The following is a 20152-nucleotide window of genomic DNA, read 5'->3' on the forward strand; positions in this document are numbered from 1 at the left end:
GAGCTTGGCCCGGTCGATGGTGTCGAAGGCCCGCGACAGGTCGATGCCGAGGATATGATATACCTCGCGATAGCGTTGGACACGTGCAGCGATCCAGCGGTGGGCCCAGACAGCATCGGCGGTGCTGCGACCGGGGCGGAAGCCGCTCTGATGTGGCGAGAGATACCCTGCAACGTTGCCGGCGATCCGGCGAAGCACCACGACCGATAGTGCTTTTCGAACGCAATTGAGCAGTACGATTGGACGGAGGCTGGAGCACTCGCCGCGAGGCTTGTTTGGCTTGGGCAGACCAATCAGTAGGCCGGCACCAAGCCGGATATGTTGACCTGTGGCGAATCCTTGATTGATGAGCTCAGCGAGCGGTTGGGCGAGAGCATCAGCGCCATACTTGAGTAGTTCGGCTGATACGGCGTCTGGGCCGGCGGCGCGGCCGTTCTTGAGCCGACGGAAGGCGCGTTCGAGCTCGGCCGGGTCAATCGGTAGCTGCAGCGGTCGGTGCTCCGAGTCGGGGTGGATTACTTCTCGGGATGAGTCAACAAAGAGAGAGCGAAAGTGCTCTCGCACTAGGTGGTTAGCTCGGTTAGTAGATAGAACTAGTTTACCTTGTTTGTCTCGAATGTGTTGGCGGGGGCTCGGCTTGCCAAAAAGTGCACGTGTAGCTTCGTAGACGCGACCCGATGTACTGAGTGACTCGATCACTTCTGCTTGGTGGTCGAGGGCTTGGTTCGCTAGTTCGAGGTAGCGGGTTCTGATGGCATGGAGGATTTCGTTCCGAGTCTTGCGCAGCTGACGAACGTCAGCACTGATGTTGTTGTAGATTTCAAGGCGTAGCTGCTGCTGGAGGTAGGAGAGTGTTTTTAACTGCGGGTCGGCGAAGCGACCTTTGCTGATAGCCGGCTGGTAGCCGACGGAATCTTCGGCGGACGTGTAGGCGTGGCGGAGAATGCGGTTCCAGCGGTCTTGGGGCGAAGCGGTGCTCAGGGTCTCGGCGTCGTCTTGGAGTGCAGCGGCGAGGCGGCGTTGGTAATCGGTGCGGGCGTCTTCGTCGTAGTAGAGTCGGCTGCGTGCGAGGCGTGTTTCCTCGTCGCGGGCGACGTGGGTCTGGAAGTGACGTCTGGGGACGTCGCGAAGATTGAAGTCAGCAGTCACTAGCTTGTGGTCGGAGTTAGTGAGGGTACCGCCCCATGCGTGGGCATTCGTGCAGAGCTTGAGGATGGACGCCGGACTGAGCACGTAGTCGATTTGATTGTAGATGCAGTGTCCGACGCGTCGTTGCGTCCACGTTGTAAGATTCTTGGCACGCTTGCGGAAGAAAGTGTTAGTTGCAGTTACTCCATGTAATTCACAGAAAGCAGCGAGTAAGTGCCCATTGCGGTTGCGATATCCGCGGGCCCAGTTGCCTACGAAGTGCTCGCCGTCGCGAGGTTGGCCCAGTTTGGCGTTGAAGTCGCCGAGAACAAAGGTGAGGTCGCGCCGGGGGAGCTTGTTGTGTGTCGTAGCGAGGTCAGCGTAGAAGCGGTCGGCTTCCTCGATGCTGCGGCCCATGTGTGGGGCGTATGCGTTGATGATGTTCATGCGTCCGCTTCGGAGCCGTAGCTGGAGGACACCGATGCGGTCGGAGACAGCCCACGCGCTGGTGACGTAGCGGCGCAGGTGAGGCGCCACCACAGAGCCGACGCCGTAGTGGGGGTTAGTGCATTTCAGGGTGATCAGAGAGTAGTTACCGATGGACTGCGTGGCGTCGGTGCATATCTTCGTCTCTTGGAGGGCAGCATTGTCGACGCGGTGCGCCGCGAGGTCTGCAGGAAGCGTGTCGAGCTTCTTGCGCTCTGAACCAATGGAGTTCACATTGAACGTACCTAAGCGAAGGAGGCGGGGGGAGAGAGATCTCGGGGAGGGTGTTGTGGGAGTAGATGTGAGGGATAGACTTGTTAGAGACTGGCAAATGCTCGAAAGCACTGCCTTAAAGCGACCGGCGAGCATCAAGCCCGTCAGCGCTCCGGGAGGGCGTCACCCCAACCCACCAAAAATGGAAATGCCTCTGGCTTTGCTATTGGTGGTGGGCCCGGTTCTGCGCAGAGACCTCGTATTTGTTGTTGTTAAAGATAGTGCCTCTTCCTATCGTGGTACACTGTCCCCGAGGTACTTGAACCCTCTCTAAGATGATCATACCTGATTTTACTGGATTTAACTATACTATAGTGTACGCTAGAGTGTACGAGGCCACTAGATTCTCACCCACTAACATCTCAATCTACTCTTTCTTTCTCCCTCTCTCAATCAAGTCTCCTTTCCCATCTGCTCCCATCCGCTCACCTCAACAGGTTATGAGCTCTAGCCAAGCCTCAAGCGACGACTTCCCGCGTCTCAACGACGCAGAGAATTTCGATGTCTGGAAGACCCGCGTGTGCGCAGCCCTCGACGGCAAACACCTGCTCGGATTCGTGACAAAGCCCGACTTCGATGGTGTATCCGAGGAAGAGAGCGAAGACAGCGGGAGCGACATGTACGACGTAGACGACTCGCCGAAGACCAAGTCTGCTGAGGAGATCGATTCTGAGGCTGTGGACTACGAGGACAGCGACGACGAACTGAAACCTCCGTCCGGCTCTGACGAAGGATCCGGAGATAGCGACACGACGACGAAGACGAAGAAATTACCCGTCATCCGTCCCTTCAACCGCAGTGATGCGAACCGTGCTTCCAAGCGCGAGGCTCGTACGAAGCCGAAACCGCTCAATCCCCGCGAGCGACGCCTCCAAGAGGCGAAGACGAAGGCATTTTTGATGAAAACCATGGACCACACCCATGTGCGTCTCGTGAAGGATCTCAAGACTTCCTACGAGATCTTCCAAGCGATCTGTGCGAAGTACGAAGGTGCCGCCTTTCATGGCGATCCATACTTCATCCAGCACTACCTCATGGAACTCAAGTACGAGGAGGAGGAGATCTTGACGATTTCTTTCTCAAGCTGGAAAACGCGATGAATGCTACATCGGAAGCCACCGAATCGGTGATGACGGAAGGACAGAAGTCTATCTACCTGTTCCACGCGTTACCCAAGTCATGGAAGGATGATCTCCGTGTTTGGAAGGGTCGGCGGAAGTATATCCCGTATGGAGAACTGAAGACCAACATCGAACAAAAGGTACACGAGATTCAAGCTGAAGAGCGCTACACGCTAGTCAAAGGCACGCCGGAGAGCCAAGCGACCAAGAATGAACGAGCTCTTGTCGCTACACCCAAGTTACATCCTGGAGGCCACTCTTCGCCTGGTGTGTGCTCGTACTGTGAGCGACCACGCCACAACATTCGCCAGTGCCGCTCACTGCAGAAGGATCTTCGCGAAGGACGTGTGAAAGCGGGAACGGTGCTCCCTGCGAACTTCACATTCAAGGGAGGCGACTCGAATCGCAGCCATCCCTACCGCAACAACAAGAACTCCAGTCGTGGACACAACAACGGCAGCCGTGGCAACAAGGACCGACGTGATAACCGATCCGGCAAGGACAATGACAAGCGAGATTCCGGCAACGAACGCAAGGTATACAACCAAGAGCGCCGCGAAATTGGTCTCATTGCTGTAGTGGCGACTGTTAAACCCACCATCAGCCTGACTGCCCAAGCTACTGTGTGCCCCGAACCCACCTGGATGATCGACTCTGGATGTACGCGTCACGTTACGCATGAATCCCAGTGGGTCTCGACCATCACCGCGAGCGACGGTTCAATCACCGTTGGTGGGAAGAACGAAATCCCCATCGAAGGAATTGGCAAATTGGAGCTGGAAGTCATTGACTCCAAAGGCACCAAGAGGACGCTTACCCTCCATGACGTGCTGGACGCTCCTGAGCTGAAATTCAGCTTACTCTCGGTTCCGGCGGCTTTGAAGGACGATTTTCGCTTCAGCTTTGATCGCAAGCTGTGCGCCGTGCAGACCGATGCAAAATTCAAGATCAAGGCAATGATGGCAACCCATGCTGATCTGTACCAATTCCAGGCCAAATCTGTGATGAAACACGAGGCTCTTATCGCCCACTCAGGTAAGCAACGATCCAATCTGCTTCTACACAAACGACTCGGGCATCCTAACGTTCGCATATTGCATGATCTATCTAGGAGCCAAGCCATTCGTGGACTAGACAACGATGCATCTGTCGACCCACGTGCGCAGTTCTTCTGTACTGCATGCACGTTAGCGAAGTCTCACCGCTCTCCATTTAATTCTATTAGAATTGTTGAACGTGCCAAACATACTTTGGAAAAAGTGCATACAGATATTTGTGGTCCCATGCCTATCCCCAGTCTTACTAGACGTCGTTACTTTCTCATCTTTATTGATGACTTCTCTCGGTACATGTTCACGTATCCGATCACAAACCGAAGCGAACTCTATGGTGCTATGATGACTTCAGGAAGAAATCCCTGAACATTTTCAGGCGCGATGTTCATGTCCTTGAGTACATGTATCACCGACCTGATGAGAACTGTGATATCCAACATCTGCAGGCTGACAATGCAAAGGAGTATGAAAAACTCGGGCGCCAAATCTTCCTGAAATACGGAACACACGCGCAATTTACGAATGCATACACTCCTCAACAGAACGGTGTAGCCGAACGACGCAACCGAATCATCATGGAGCGCGTTCGAGCCCTCTTGCTTGATGGCAACCTACCCAAGCAACTATGGGCGGAGTGCGTCTGTCATGTGACCACTCTGATCAATATGACACCGAGCTCAAAGACAAATGGCCGTACGCCTTACGATCTATGGTACAACCGCATACCATCCATGGATTACATCAAAGTTTTCGGATGCAGTGCTTACGTGCACATCACGGAACAATACCGTGATAAACTTGACGCACGTACCCACCTATGCATGTACCTCGGTCTACCTGAACACAAAAAAGGATACCGCCTCATGGACGTGAATACCCATGTTATTGTCTACAGTCGCGATGTGGTTTTCAAAGAGGACGAATTCCTTCGTTTAGCGAACCTTACAAACCCTGAGCAATCATCACAAGAGCAACAGCTAAATATGTGAACGGAACGTCTCGCACCCCTACCTGCAATGACACCTGCTGCAGCGCTGCCTACACTGCCCCACTCAGGGAGGCTCTTAAACGCTCGCAATACACGTTTTGCGCGGAGACGACAAATGATCCTCCATCAGCTCCTACGCCTAAGAAACCCCGACTCGGCTCGACCGACGCGGATGTAACCCTCAACGCAGAGGAAGATTTACAGGAGCAAGAGCAGCGATGGAAATTACTGTACACATTACTAGCTATTCGGTATGTGACAGAGCCCACCACGTATCGAGCGGCAATGAAGTCGACTCACGCTAATCGGTGGCATAAAGCAGCCAAATCGGAATACAAATCCCACATGGAAAACAAAACATGGGTGCTGGTACCCCCTCCGAAAGGAAGGAAGATTTTAATCTGCCGATGGGTCTTTGTTGTAAAGTATACCGGCACAGGCGAAATTGACCGCTTTAAAGCGCGTCTAGTGATCAAAGGTTCCCTTCAGGAACATGGCATCGATTACAACGAGATTTTCTCACCTGTTATCAGGATGGAGGTACTCAGACTCCTTCTCACAATCGCAGCATTGCTCGATCTTGAAATTCACCAGACGGATGTAAAGACGGCGTTTCTTAACGGATTGCTCGAGGAGGAGATATACATGGCTCAACCGGAAGGTTTCAAAATCCCGGGTAAGGAACACTTAGTGTGCAAACTCCTGAAGAGCTTGTACGGGTTGAAACAAGCTCCCCGTGTCTGGTACAAAACGTTGTCTGCCTTCCTAGAGAGTATCGGGTTCCAAAAGCTCATAAAGGACAGCTGTGTATTCAAACGCACGGTTGACGGTGTCGCTTGCTACATTGCAGTGTACGTTGATGACCTTTTGATCATTGCGCCAACTCCAGCCCTCGTCAGTGAGCTGAAATCAGCCCTGCAAAAGCGATTTTCCATGACAGATTTAGGGGAGGTGACGTACTTACTCGGCTGGTCCATTCAACGTGACCGTAAGAACCGAACGATATTTATCCACCAACACAAGTACGCTACGAAGGTCCTTGACCGTTTCAGCGACTATATTCCGTACCCTATTGCAACTCCATCAAAACGGAACGTTAAACTCTCAGCAAGCAGCCAACCTAGCAGCAAGGCAGAGAAAGATGCGATGAAAAATATTCCGTATCGCGAAGCCGTTGGCAGTATCATGTATCTCATGGTAGGCACTCGACCCGACATGGCGTTCTACATGCGTGAGGTTAGCTAATTTCTAGCTAATCCGGGAATGGAGCACTGGAAAGCAGTCGTAAGAGGTCTAAAATATCTATCAGGAACGAAGGACTATGGTCTTCTCCTCGGTGGTTCACTCGGCATCACACCCGAGAACCTCGCTGACACCCTGACGGCTTAAAGTGACTCTGACTATGCCAACTGCCCCGACACGAGACGCTCCGTCGGTGGATGTGACTATGCTAGCAAGCAGTCCAATGTCATGGCTTTCGCGCAAGCACCACACTGTGGTTCTCTCAACAACAGAGGCAGAATATATTGCCCTGTGCCACTGCATGCAAGAGATGATATTCCTCAAACTGCTCCTCCATGAGTTAGGTTTTGCCACGACGCAAGCCAACATTATCCATGAGGACAACCAGAGCTGCATCAAAATCTGCTACAACCCCGAACTCCACGGGAGGTCATAGCACATTCATGTTCGATACTGTTTTGTGCAAGAAAAAGTTGAGCGGGATGAGTTCACCGTCGCCTATTGCAATACCAAAGAGATGGTGGCTGACATCTTTACGAAAGCTTTGGACAAGCATCAGTTCAGAGAACTAAGGACCAAACTCAGGATGCAATCCCTGGCTGGTCATTCCGATTAGTGCCGAGAATAACACTAAATGCATGAAGCGTGCCTACTCTTGCGATCTTTTATTTTTCCCACATGGTTTTTATCTTTTGTTCGCACAAGGTTTTCTCCTCATTGAGGTTTCCCTGGTCTAGTACCGAATTATACAGGCATATGTACAATAAAATCCTTGCACAAAGGCAATTTGCTAGGAAGAATTCATTATCGGCAAGACAAACCCGCGGAAATTCCTACCGACTCCTATCACCTTACTTCTTCTTGAAGACGATGAACGGACGAATAAACGCGAAGAAGTTGATCCAGTTCAGCTTCTCATCATCCATGGCCAGACGCCTACCCTTGTCGTACACAGCACGCTGCTTCCCGTCAACCTTAAGCACGAAACAGTGGCCGACCCACTCGGGGTTGTACGCGGCGACGAGGTAGATGCCATCATTGAGATCAATCCAGCCAAGCACGCGCGCGCCACGCTTTCCACACGGTCCGAAGTTGTCACGCTCAATGGCCCTGAAGATGAAATCGCGTCCGGCGTCACGAAGCTGGCGTAGGAAGGCGAGGAATATTTTCCACTTGATTCCCTTGTCGATGTCGGTGGCGAACCCGTGCAGCGCCTCACAAGCGAAGATGTTGATGTCCCTGTCGGTCACGATGTCCGGGCGTCCTGCCAAAGCTGCAGCCGTCTTGAGAGCCTCGAACATGCAACGACCTGCCGTACTTGCCGCAATCAGCTTTTGGTCCTCCTCGCTGTCCACGCAGAAGGACTCCAGGTCACGGACATTGCTGGTTTTCCAGCGGTCGATAAGGTCGATGTTCTCCTTGAAGCCATCCTCCAAAAGGAACTTCTTGGGCTCCCACGTACGGACTTGGTACTTGCGGTTCTTGCTGTTGTTGTTGATCCAAAAGACACGATACTCGTGGCCCTTATCAGGGGTGGTGCGTCGATCCACAATTTTGGCTACAAACCACTTCTGCACAGTCGTGACGTATTCGCCGTCAGAGGTCACATTGGTCTTTTTAGACGCAATTTTACGCCCAGCTTTCGTTGCCAGTTGGACACTAGGAGCATTTCCGCCAGTACTTTTCTTTGCGTTTTGCTTAGTTCTAGCCATATTTAACTTACCGTCGTCCAAACTTCCAAACGCAGCAAAACCACGCCGGCGAAGTCTTAGATCAGCTAACCCGGTATTTAGCTAAATATTAGCGCTAAGCGGCTGGTCTACATCCGCAGTATTCGTCACATGTTATGTTATCTTACGGGACTGTCCTCACGGACCAATGTCAATTTTTGAGATGTGCAATGATCATAACCTGCACAATCCTGTTTTATTACAGATGACCATAACCATAGAAAGATGCAGGGAGGCTGTTAAAGATAGTGCCTCTTCCTATCGTGGTACACTGTACCCGAGGTACTTGAACCCTCTCTAAGATGATCATACCTGATATTACTGACTTTAAAAATACTATAGTGTACGCTATAGTGTACGAGGCCAATAGATTCTCAACCACTAACATCTCAATCTACTCTTTCTTTCTCCCTCTCTCAATCAAGTCTCCTTTCCCATCTGCTCCCATCCGCTCACCTCAACAGTTGTCATACCCTACTCCAGCACACTGTCTAAGAGCACCGTCACTGAAAGCAGAGGTCAGTAAAGACGGCATGTGAGCCCAGATCGACCAGTACTTACATGGGTATCAGCAGAGCGGCAAGGGCAACCATGGCGATCTGGACCTTCATTTTGAGGAGCGTGCGGAAGTCTCTGCTTGAGGTGAGGTAGTTTTAGAAATGGCCTGTAGCCACGGAGCAAGTACAGGAGGTAGAGTCGGGGCATCACTACTTATAGCAGGCGGGGAGGTAAGGGGGGTCCTCACTGTACAGTTGTATCATGTACTTATTTCGAAGCATGTTAACAGTACGGTAGAGGTATAGCAGGGTTGATAGAGTCATCATTGATGACACCTACTGCTAACAATAAGTATGGATTGATCAGTTTGGTTTGTGAATTGAAGCAAAAGCTTTTCCAAATAGAGTACACGGACTTCCAGATCCGTCCGAATAGAAGTACCTGTCCCAAAAAAAGTACGCGGTCTGGAGGGTAAAACAATAGCATAGGACGGGCGGCGAAGTAGACCTTTGGGATAGGTGGGCTGAAACGGTGGACCCATCTGCAGTAGAAGGCGGTGCTGGACTACAGCGGGACGCTGGAGGCGGTAACGACGGGCGACGTGAAGCAGACGTCCAAGCCGAGCTACGGCAGTGTGGCGATGGGCTGCACGGGAGCGGTCCAAGAGGTTGTGGTGGCGAGTGCGGACGGCTCCTGAGTGGTCCGAGCCGTGAAGGGTGGTACAGAGGAAGGCAGGAACGCGATGCCAGCGAAGACTCGTGTCGAGTCGACGTTGAAGAACGGGGACAGCGGGTCCAGAACAGCGAGTGGAGACCGCTCACGACGGATTTTGCAGCCGAGGCCGCAGCAGAGAACCACTCGGACGCACGCGCGTACGAGTCTACGGACGCGCACACCAAGCGGAGCAGCAGATCCACAGGCGAGAGAAATGAGAGAGAGGCGGACGAACGACGAGACGTTGACGGAAGCGTCGGTGGGACTGGCATCGCTGGCGACACCTGCGTGCAAACTGAGGACGAGTGAGGGGAGTTAGTATCCACTTTGGTTAGTGTTGAGCAGAGGTTTCGTAAACCCTAATAAAATTCGGTCGGCCATGCACACAGACGATCGGGCGCGGCAATCAGATATTGTCGTCGGCCAGCAGGTGTTCATGACATTCCCGAAGTAGGAGACGGCCCGCAGCAGCAGCTATACGACTTGCTCCACAGCCGAGCAAGACCATTGGCCTGTTTCATTGTGGTCGTACAGGGGCCTAATTCTACAAATTCGGACGAAGCTACACGTGCAGTGACGAGGGACATGACGACAATGTCGCCGGCGAGAGCGAAGATGGCGTCCAAGTCGGGCAAGTCCAAGCGGATCCTGAAGACGAAGATGAAGAACCGTCACAATGAGAGCGATGAGTCCAGAGGCGACGAGATGGGCGCTCAGAAGAACACCGGCGACGTCGCACTTGGAGATAAGCTGCAGAATCAGCCCCGCGGAGAGCAAGCGGCGCAGGGACCAGCGCGGATGGATCAACCGCCTGCTGAAGAGCCGCAGACGACGAATCCCCCTCCGAACGACGAGTCGAGACCCACGAACACGGGGACGACGGAGTAGACGACGGAGACAGACGCAATTGCGGCGGCGCTGCGCCAGCTCATGACGATGGTCGCGACCATGCAGCCTGTAGCGGTCGCGACGGGAGGTGGTGAGGGAGTCGACGGGCTCGTGCCAGCGGCGGCTGCGCCATGTAGTGGTGGAGTCGGCGAGACACGGACGGCGCCGGAAAGCAGGACGGCTGAGGGCGAGTCACAGCCCTCGGTTCCAGCGACGAGTACGAGGGCGACGGAGACAACAACAACTGGATCGACGACGACTAGCGTGGGTACTGCGACCGCACCGCGCACGACGACGATGGGTGACTGGAACGCAGTGACGGCTGCGATCCACCAGCTCACGAGCCGGATCGAAGGCCTTCAAGCAGCGGTGGATCAAGTTGAGCGAGCCCCGGCGGTGACTGCTGCTCTGCAGCAGCTAACCACGGTGGTGTCGCCGACGCAACCGGAGGTGCAAAGCATTGCAGCAGCGGCCGGTGCCTCCAGGAGGCGTGCAGCGGATGCGTAACGAGGGCGCCCAAGTTCCGATGCGGCCTGGACGACGAGGTGCTGGCGACCGGGCCGGACGACGACGAGCGACTGGAGACGGACTTCCACCCTCCGACGGAAGTCGCGGCAGTAGCAGTGATGGGTCGAACGACGACATGCGTCCTCGTGGTGGGCGACGACGTGCGACGAGCAGCAGCGACTCTGAGAGCAGCGATGACTCAGCGAGCAGTCATGCACACGGCTCTGATAGCTCGGACGACGACTCACACGGGCGACGAGGTCGTGGACGTCATGAACGGCGAGAACGGCGAGAGCATGAGCGGCACCGAGAACAAGGGCGGCGGCGACACGAACGCCGGACACGGCGCAAGAGCGTGAAAGACCTTGTACTGCCGACGTTCACCCCCTCACCGAAGGTGTCTGTGTCGACGTGGGTCGATCGTGTCGATCTGGCACTCCAAGACGCCGCGGAGTCCGGACGCGGTGAGTGGTCGGACAAGTCGCTCTACTTCATCCTCGGAACAAGTTGATGGAGAACGCGCCAAGTGGTGGGTCGACATGGATCGCAGGTTGCCCGAACGGAAGAGAATGTGGACCAACTTGAAGAAGGCCCTGCTACGGCGCTATGGCGAGAAACTAGATAAGTCTGCAGCAGAGTGGCGCGACAGCATGCGGCGCATGATGCCTGGCGAGACCCATGCCGACTTCGCAGCTGGCCTGCGAGACGTCGTGGGCAGGAATCGAGTCAGTGAGAGAGTATGGCTGGCGCAGTTCTATCGCTGCCTGGATAAGACAACGAAGAAACTTGTCAAACAGCACCCGAAGCCACGGACGCTGGAGGAGGCGGTCGACAAGGCGACCGAAATCGACTACCCCATGGAAAACGTGGCCCAGGGGATGTTCAACATCGGCCAGGCGTGGACGACGGCGTCGAGCCAATTCGTGATCCCGATGAGTGGCACCATGGGCGACATGAACGTGATACCGGGGATCAGCGGAACCGGTCTGCCCACGGAGATGATCGGTGGAGGTAGTGGTGTGGCCAGAGGTCGAGCATGTAACGGGGTTACACGCACAAGTGGCTACAAGCCACTTGTGATTTTAACAGATAAATATTGAAGAAGGTCGTACTGGGATCTTGCACTTGGAGACTTGGTCGTAGACACCGCCGAGGCTTGGGGCGAGGCGAGGAAGGTCACTTGGGGGGTTGAATCGAAATTCAGAAGTGATTGGATTGTTGGAGCTTACACTCTAGGCTAGTGCTAAAGACACGTGGCCGTGCGTCCTATCAACTAGTGCGTCTAATCAACCATCATTCTACACTACTCGTCCAATCAACCTACTCGTCTAATCAACGTGTGGTCGTATTGGACCGGTTCGGTTAACCGGTTCGGGTACCTCGGAACTGGTACAGTGTACCAAGGTTCAGTACCCTGCAACACGCCCCCTCAATGCGAACACGCGTGAACGCCGAGCGCAGCCGTCAAGTCCTTGTGGCGTGGTCCGGCAAGTCCCTTGGTCATGATGTCGGCCAGCATGGTGGCAGTCTCGCAGTACTCGACGATCACTTCGCCGCGCTTGACTTCGTCGCGGATGTGATGGTACTTGATGTCGATGTGCTTGGCGCGGCCATGGTTGACGGGGTTCTTGGTCATCTTGATGCACGACTGGTTGTCTTCGAAAATCTTCAACTCGGGCGTGATTCCGCCTGCAGCAACCAGGATCTCGCACAGCAGCTTGTGCACCCACTTGCCTTCTTGAATCGCCAAACTCAGTGCGATGTACTCGGCCTCACTTGTCGAGAGCGACACACTTGACTGCTTCTTGGAACCCCACGAGATCGGTCCGCCGGCGACTTGGAACAGGTAGCCCGACGTAGACTTGCGATCACTAAGATCACCAGCCCAGTCGGCATCCGAGTAACCTTGAAAGTCGATGTCCTTGCCCGGCGAGAAGCGGATTCCGTGCGACTTGGTCCCTTGAAGGTAACGGAAGATGCGCTTGACCGCTATCCAGTGCTCGACTTGCGGGTTCTCCATGAAGCGTGACACGTAGCCGACAGCGAACGCAATGTCCGGGCGAGTCGATGTCATTAAGTGCATGAGTGCACCGACAGCCTCGCGAAATGGCGCGTCCAACTTGGTCATGGCGTCGCTTGAAACTAGCTTCATGCTGATGTCGACCGGGCTTGCAGCGGGTTTGCAGTCTTGCATGCCGAAGCGCTCCAGGATGTCGTTGATGTAGCGAGCTTGGCTGAGCGTAACACTGCCATCCGCGTTGTCGACCACCTCGATCCCGAGGATGAAGGAACACTTGCCACTGTCGGTCATCTCGAACCGCGACTTGAGTTGGCGCTTGACTTCCGCGATCATTTCCGCTGAGCTCCCGGTCACCAAGACGTCGTCCACGTAGACCAGCAGCAGAACGCATTCGCCGTCGACGACCTTGACGTAGAGGCAGGGGTCGTAGCTTGACACGCGAAAACCGATGGAGCGCACATACTCGTCGAAGGTCTCGTTCCAAACTCGCGAAGCTTGCTTGAGCCCGTAAATCGCCTTGAGCAGTTCCACGCAGTCGAAACCGTCGTCCAGTTCCACGCCTTCAGGCACGCTGCAGAACACCTTCTCCTTCATCAAGCCGTACAGGAACGCAGTCACCACGTCGAGCTGGTCCATCGGCCATCCGAAGTACTTGGCAACCGCAATGATCATTCGCAGCGTGACGTACTTGACCACGGGCGAAAACGTCTCGGTGTAGTCGATGCCATACTTCTGCACGAAGCCTTTCGCGACGAGCCGAGCCTTGAACTTCTCGATCGATCCGTCCGCGTTGCGCTTGATCTTGAACACCCACTTGGTACCGACTGCGCGCTGGTTGTTGGGCAGCTTGGCAGCGCGGAAAATACCTCGCAGCCGCATTGACTTGAGTTCGGCGCGAATTGCCTTGCGCCACTGGACTTGGTCTGGTCCGTTCACAGCTTCTTGAAACGTCTTCGGCTCCGCGCTGTCACTTGCTTCCACAGCATTCGCACTTGCACGCCAGAACATGGGTGGAGTCGAGCCGTCTTCATCATCTTCTTCGGATTTTTCTTCTTGCGCCGACGTAGATTCACATTGGTCTTCGTCTTCCGAGCGTCCAGGCGCACTTGCTTCTTCGAGTCCAGCACTGCGACGAGGACGCCGAACATTGTCGCGATCTTGGTTGTCCGGACGCGATTTGCGCTCCCCGCCTGCGTGAACACCCTTGTGCCGGAGTCCTCGGAGACTTGCATGTCGTCGAAAACGTCGGTAAGTCGGTGGACTTCACCGTCCTCAGCCTTGGAGTCGTCGAAGCTTGACTCATCGAATGTGACATCGCGAGAGATGACCACCTGCCCCGCCTCGATGTCATAAACTCGATACGCCTTGGAACGCTCCTCGTAACCCATGAAAATTCCTTCACGAGCTTTGGGGTCCCACTTGAGTCGCTTCTCCTTCGGCGTCAAAACGTAGGCCTTGCACCCGAAGATCCGCATGTGCTTGACGTTGGGCTTGGACTTGTAGACGATCTCGAACGGAGTTTTGTCGGGCGACTTGGGTGACGGCAGACGATTCTTGATGTAAATCGCCGTCATCGCTGCTTCCGCCCAGAACGTCTTGTCCAATCCGGCGTAGTGCAGCATGCTGCGGCCGATGGTCACGATGGTTCGGTTGGCGCGTTCAGCCGTCGCGTTGGTTTGGTGCGCATACCGAACCGTGGGCTGCACTTCGATGCCGTGGTCTTCGTAGTACGCCAAGAGCGAATTGGTCGCGAACTCCTTGGCTCCGTCATGGCGCACGAACTTCATCCTGGCATCGAATTGCTTCTCCACCTTGGTGATGAATCGGCGCAAGCAGCCTTCGCTCTCCGACCTGGCTCGCAGACAGAATCCCGACATGCAGCCGCTGGCTTCGTCCGTGATGAGCAGCAAGTAGCGGCTGCCACCCAACGACTCTTCTTCCATGGGCCCGCAGATATCGAAGTGGAGGAACTCAAACGGCTTGTACTTGCGCTTGTTCGGGTTGCTTGGGAAGGGCTTTTGCACCATTTTCCCTTGTTGGCACCCACGACATTGGCTTGACTTCTTCGACGATGTCGGCATTTTCGCACCCGTCACCATGCCACTTGAGACCATCTTCCGAAGAACGTCATTCGGCGCGTGACCCAAACGCGCATGAAGATCCACCGCGTTGACCGACGCCTTGGACACCGAATTCGCAGCGCAGCTTGGGACTCGGAGCCAGTAGAGACCGTCGATCAGGTCCGCGGAAGCCACGATTTTCTTCGACGTCTTCTGTGCGATGTGCATTTCAGCACCATCAAACACCACCTTGAACTGTCCGCTTCGGTTGATCTGCGGCACCGAGAGCAGGTTCTTGTTCATGCTTGGCACGTAAAGTGCATCTTGAATGCGGATGTCGCGCTCCTTGCCGCTGGGCAAAGTGACCCGCTGCATGACCGTCCCGACTCCCATGATCTTGGCCGTGTTGCCGTTGGCGACCGTGAGTTCACCTTCGTCGCACACCTTGATGTCGACAAACTTGGCCTTGTCGTTGCAGATGTGGTGCGTGGCACCACTGTCGATCGCCCATGAGCCTTGAAACTTGTTGGTCCTGGAGACTCCACACTCCATAGAGACCGCGAACGCGACGCAGTCCTCATCGCTGTCGTCACGCCACTGGGCGTTGTTCGCACCGCGACCAGACCGGCCACGTCGTGCACCTCGATTCTCCTCCTTCTGCTTGGTCCAGCACTTTTCCACGACGTGCCCCGATTTTCCGCAGTACGTGCAGTGGCGACTTTCACGCTCGGCATTGAAGGCCCTCGCAGCGTCTTCAATCTTCACCTGAGCCGTCTTCTCGCCCTGCCGCTTGATGTGCTCATTCGTGAGCACCTTGATCACATCTTGAGTGCGCAGCTCTGCGTTGCTCATCTCCAAGTTGAGAACGACGTTCTCGTAACTCTTGGGCAGACTCCTGAGCAAGCAGATCGCCACGTCTTCATCCTCCATCTTGGCGCCGATGTTGCTGAGCTTGGCGCTGATGTTGAGGACTTCATTGCAATGATGAAGCACATTGCCGCCTTCTGCCATCTCCATGCTGAAGAGCTGGCGCTTCAGGTAGATGCGTCCAGCCTTCTGCGACCCCCCGTAGAGCGAACGCAGTCGCGTCCAGGCCACCCACGCTTCCTCGCAGTCATCGACCACATGATGATAGTCAGCATCCATGTGGAGCAACATCAGTCCGAACGCGATGTTGCTCGACTTGACGTAGTCGTCCTTGGCCCTCGTGTCCGCGAAGCTTGGTTTCGTCTCGCGGTTCACGACGCTCCACACCGACTTGGTCAGGAACACGCCACGCATGTAGCGGTTCCACGTGGCGTAGTTGTCGCCGTTGAACTTGTCGATGGAGATCTTGGTGTCTTGGACAGAGGACATGGTGCTTGGGCTCATAACCTGAAGAAGGTCGTACTGGGATCTTGCACTTGGAGACTAGGTCGTAGACACCGCCGAGGCTTGGGGCGAGGCGAGGAAGGTCACTTGGGGGGTTGAATCGAAATTCAGAAGTGATTGGATTGTTGGAGCTTACACCCTAGGCTAGTGCTAAAGACACGCGGGCGTGCGTCCTATCAACTAGTGCGTCTAATCAACCATCATTCTACACTGTTCGTCCAATCAACCTACTCGTCTAATCAACGTGTGGTCGTATTGGACCGGTTCGGTTAACCGGTTCGGGTACCTCGGAACTGGTACAGTGTACCAAGGTTCAGTACCCTGCAACAAATATCTGTTAAAGGTTTTAGATACTTCCTCACCTTGGTGTAAGTCTCACCAATGGATACATTGAAGTGGGCCACCACGATGAGTGGTCCACACCTACTCAAAGATCCTATTGGTAGAAAGCAGCATCTTTCTACCAATTAGAGACGTGCATATTGGCGGGGCTCTGCCAGCCAGCCGCTGTCAACACATTTCATAGATGAGAAACAGTTTTAGCAGATTTAGGAGGAAGATCAATTTACAAACAATACAGTTCTCATTTTACCTAACCAAAGTCACTTGGAGTCTTTATTTGATTTATATTATACTTGTGTACTCAAGTATAATTAACTCAAGTTATTACTAAGTACTTACGCTTCCTTATACATGTAGCGCGACGTGTAAGCAAAAGTAGTGAGTCAAGTTAGACCCATTACAGTAAACGTTGCTGAGACGGGAATTCTGTTTGACATGCCACCTACCAAGAGATGGGCCATGGAGGGCCGAAAGGACTCGGCTCGCATTCTGGGTAATAGCAAGCACGCAGGTCGTATGACCGCTGTGCTCACAATTCGCGATGATGGTACGTTTATTTTCTGAACATATTATTTATTATGAAGTTGTTTACCTTTTGTGTGGTTATTTTTTAGGAGCGAAATTGCCTATCCTATTTATCATTCGTGGAGTACCGGGCGGCAGGATTGAAGAAAACGAGTTCAAGGAGTACCCAGATGAACACTTTTACGCGGCTCAAGAAAATGCTTGGACGGACAAGGTTGTTTGGGAAATTTATTTAGAGAAACTCTTAAAATTTGAAATAGATGCTCCCTCTGTCCTTCTTCTTCACAATTTCGATTGTCATGTATCCGAAGAAGGACAGGGGCTTGTGGCGGAGCAGGCGAACGCTACAGTGATCCCCTTGCCACCGAACAGTACAACGTTGTGCCAACCGCTTGATGTCGGTGTCATGGGGCCACTACAAGCGAAGCTGGGAAATAGTGCTAAAGCTACTGGAGGCACGGCAAAAGAAAAACGTCTTCGTGCTATTCATGCCACTATTGCTGCGTGGAACGCCATACCGACAAAGACGATAATTCGCAGCATCAAAAAACAATTCCTCGGTAACTGTCTAAAAATACGTTTTTTTTTAGCTTTTCCATACGGTTTCAACTTCGTTTTCTGTACCATAGGTTAGTTTATCAACCAATCCAATCACAGAATTTTTACTCTCCGAATTTTTGTGTCGGGAGCGGAGATTGACCTATAGTATGGAGGATGTCATTCAGTGAGTCCGGATTTATCCGTCGTTGTCTGTATTGTGGTTTGCAGATATTTTGTCGCTCGGATTTAGGGCTTAGATCGATCACTGAGATAAAGTAATTCGAAGACATAAAAATGCCAGACGGTAGTACAGTAAATCGACCTCCAGGCGTAGGTAAGTCGCACCACCTCTTCCTACTTAACATAACGGGCGCATCGTTGGTTCTCAGGACACCGAGGTAACGTCGCCGGCTACTGCTACTCCGGTACGGCTCTGTTGGACGTGTTTAACGGCTTGTTAGCTTCGTCTGTGAGTGCACGAGCGGCTCCTGCAACACTGGGCTTTCCGCTTCTCTGTGGCGCGAGCAGCTCCCCGCCATGTACCCTAATGTTGATACTACGCTACCATTATATTTTAGGGAAAGCGTTTCGTATGAACCGCTGTAGCTCCTCTAAATAAAATCTAGGGTGGGCTTTCACGTACTTTCGAACACGGGTAACCACAGCACTCGGCTAACGCGACGAGCGGTTAGTTCGATCTCCTTCATCAATCACACCATCGGTCAAAAACAACTTGTACCAACGTTGCAGTGTTCGCACGTTAGGCCCAAATATATCGCTAACATACTGCATACAGATTCCATACACATGCATAAGAAAAACAGCTCGTCAACGGTAGTCGGGAGAGGGCATGCTGCACTTGTGCACGATGAAGGTTTTCGGAAACTGCGGTGCTTCGACAGATCGGCAGCGCGATCTGCCGACCACTCGTCAAATGTCCAGATGTAAGTGTCCAATTGCATATTATATAAATATAAAGCACGGCATTATAATCCGTACACAGCCATCGCGATTTAAAATAAATCGGTCCGAATTGCGTTTTTGGATCGGCAATTTGACCACAAATAGCTTAAATCGAGATCGAGATCGAGGCTGGTGAAAATAACTTGGTCGAGTTAGTGACCATCTGTTTTTATATCGGGCGCCAGATATTATAACTCGGGCAAAACACTAGGTGAAAACGACAAACGCATTGCAAAACATAATACGTCATTTGGCTATGATGTATTACGGGTTGACATGATATTTGATAGGATATTTTGTACCCCTACCCTACCCAAACATCAGTGTCGGAATCAACAAGTTCTATACGGTACATGTAATCACATCTCATGATGGTTCCCCGGACCGTCTTTATATACAAACACCAAGTACCAAGCGTCCAGCTCCGCCCATTCTCCTACTTTCCCAGTCCAATGGAGGTTTCAAGCACGCCGCGAAGGCGGGAGCTCACTTTGATGAGCTCATTGATGCCGTTACAGCAGCGTACTGGGAGCTGCCGCCATCGACAATAATGCCGCGTTCTTAAGCCTGCAGGGGTCGATGGACTTGTGCATTCAGGATACAGGAGGCAACACGTTCAAGCCTCCTCACCGAAGCTTCAGCGGGAGGGAAGACTGCCTCTGAGCCTTCAGTGCTCCCCCAAAACAGCCGTAATTGTGTCGCAGCAATACAGGAGCAGACTACTCATCATAGCTAAATCAAATACAGTTTGAGGACATCATTTTCGAGACAAAAAAAGACTGGGATGGGACATCAATTTTGAGACGGAGTAGTATAATTAAACTGCATATGCAGTTCAAGAAGGACTTTTCTCCCGATTTGGAGGGGTTAACATGCTTCGAAATAAGTACACGATACAGCTGTACAGTGAGGGCCCCCCTTTTGCTATACGTACAGTAAAATGCCGAACATGGAAAGTGTTCTTGTAGGTGATGCCCCTACTCTACCTACTGTGCTTGCTCCGTGGCTACAGGTCATTTCTAAAACTACCTCACCTCAAGCAGAGACTTCCGCACGCTCCTCAAAATGAAGGTCCAGATCGCCATGGTTGCCCTTGCCGCTCTGCTGACACCCATGTAAGTACTGGTCGACCTGGGCTCACATGCCGTCTTTACTGACCTCTGCTATCAGTGACGGTGCTCTTTTACAGTGTGCTGGAGTAGATTTTGGCAACGGCTACGAGCCCTCTGGTTTCTTGACCGCCGACTTCACCCAGAAGGCCTGCCTCGCGACAGGAAGTGCGATCGTTCCTCACAGGAAGGGCAACCTGAAGTGCTGCGACGTTTATGAAGCCCGCAAAGAAAATTTTGAGTACGCTTGCAAGGGGCAGTACAATGATGGAGATAAGTTTCGGTACTACCGTTCCACTACCAGGACGTGCTAGATGGAGGCGTGTAGGCCAGTCGATGGCCCCAAACGAGGTTCATGTAAATAATGCCACGAGTATGATTTACAGGTACTACATTTTCGCGTCGCCTGCGCAGGGCTTCGAGTTGCTGGTCGGTGACACAAAGTGCCGATGACCTTTTACTTGGTAGAAAATGTGCCAAGTTACCTGACAGATTCGTCGTGCTCTGCTCTCCGTCACCTCGCCACCTCCACCACGAACCGGCCCCGCTATGAAACTCCAAACTCCTTCTTCAAAATCGGAAAAAAAGTCTC

At 53.2% G+C, this 20152-nt stretch overlaps 5 protein-coding genes across 5 annotated transcripts; 3 read left to right on the forward strand and 2 right to left on the reverse strand.

Moving 5' to 3' along the window:
• Positions 1 to 9850: 9850 nt before the first annotated feature.
• Positions 9851 to 10123, forward strand: IUM83_17199 (uncharacterized protein; the record flags this gene model as incomplete). The annotated part of the gene is made up of 1 exon (XM_067942132.1): positions 9851 to 10123. One exon carries the CDS (start codon positions 9851 to 9853, stop codon positions 10121 to 10123), a length of 273 nt encoding a protein of 90 aa, XP_067790872.1.
• A 297-nt stretch (positions 10124 to 10420) lies between these two features.
• On the forward strand, positions 10421 to 10989 carry IUM83_17200 (uncharacterized protein; the record flags this gene model as incomplete). Its single annotated transcript, XM_067942133.1, has 2 exons — positions 10421 to 10573; positions 10645 to 10989. The coding sequence occupies 2 exons, from the start codon at positions 10421 to 10423 to the stop codon at positions 10987 to 10989; spliced, it is 498 nt and encodes a 165-aa protein (XP_067790883.1).
• A 210-nt stretch (positions 10990 to 11199) lies between these two features.
• IUM83_17201 (uncharacterized protein) lies at positions 11200 to 19888 on the forward strand (the record flags this gene model as incomplete). Its single annotated transcript, XM_067942134.1, has 6 exons — positions 11200 to 11589; positions 16874 to 16970; positions 17038 to 17162; positions 19523 to 19566; positions 19622 to 19649; positions 19865 to 19888. The coding sequence occupies 6 exons, from the start codon at positions 11200 to 11202 to the stop codon at positions 19886 to 19888; spliced, it is 708 nt and encodes a 235-aa protein (XP_067790884.1).
• On the reverse strand, positions 12060 to 13529 carry IUM83_17202 (Integrase catalytic core protein; the record flags this gene model as incomplete). Its single annotated transcript, XM_067942135.1, has 2 exons — positions 12060 to 13221; positions 13339 to 13529. The coding sequence occupies 2 exons, from the start codon at positions 13527 to 13529 to the stop codon at positions 12060 to 12062; spliced, it is 1353 nt and encodes a 450-aa protein (XP_067790885.1).
• Positions 13583 to 16066, reverse strand: IUM83_17203 (Copia protein; the record flags this gene model as incomplete). Its single annotated transcript, XM_067942136.1, has 1 exon — positions 13583 to 16066. The coding sequence occupies one exon, from the start codon at positions 16064 to 16066 to the stop codon at positions 13583 to 13585; it is 2484 nt and encodes an 827-aa protein (XP_067790886.1).
• Positions 19889 to 20152: the final 264 nt, after the last annotated feature.

This window comes from Phytophthora cinnamomi (genome assembly GCF_018691715.1).
Source record: "Phytophthora cinnamomi strain GKB4 chromosome Unknown Contig43, whole genome shotgun sequence".
Taxonomy (NCBI): domain Eukaryota; phylum Oomycota; class Peronosporomycetes; order Peronosporales; family Peronosporaceae; genus Phytophthora; species Phytophthora cinnamomi.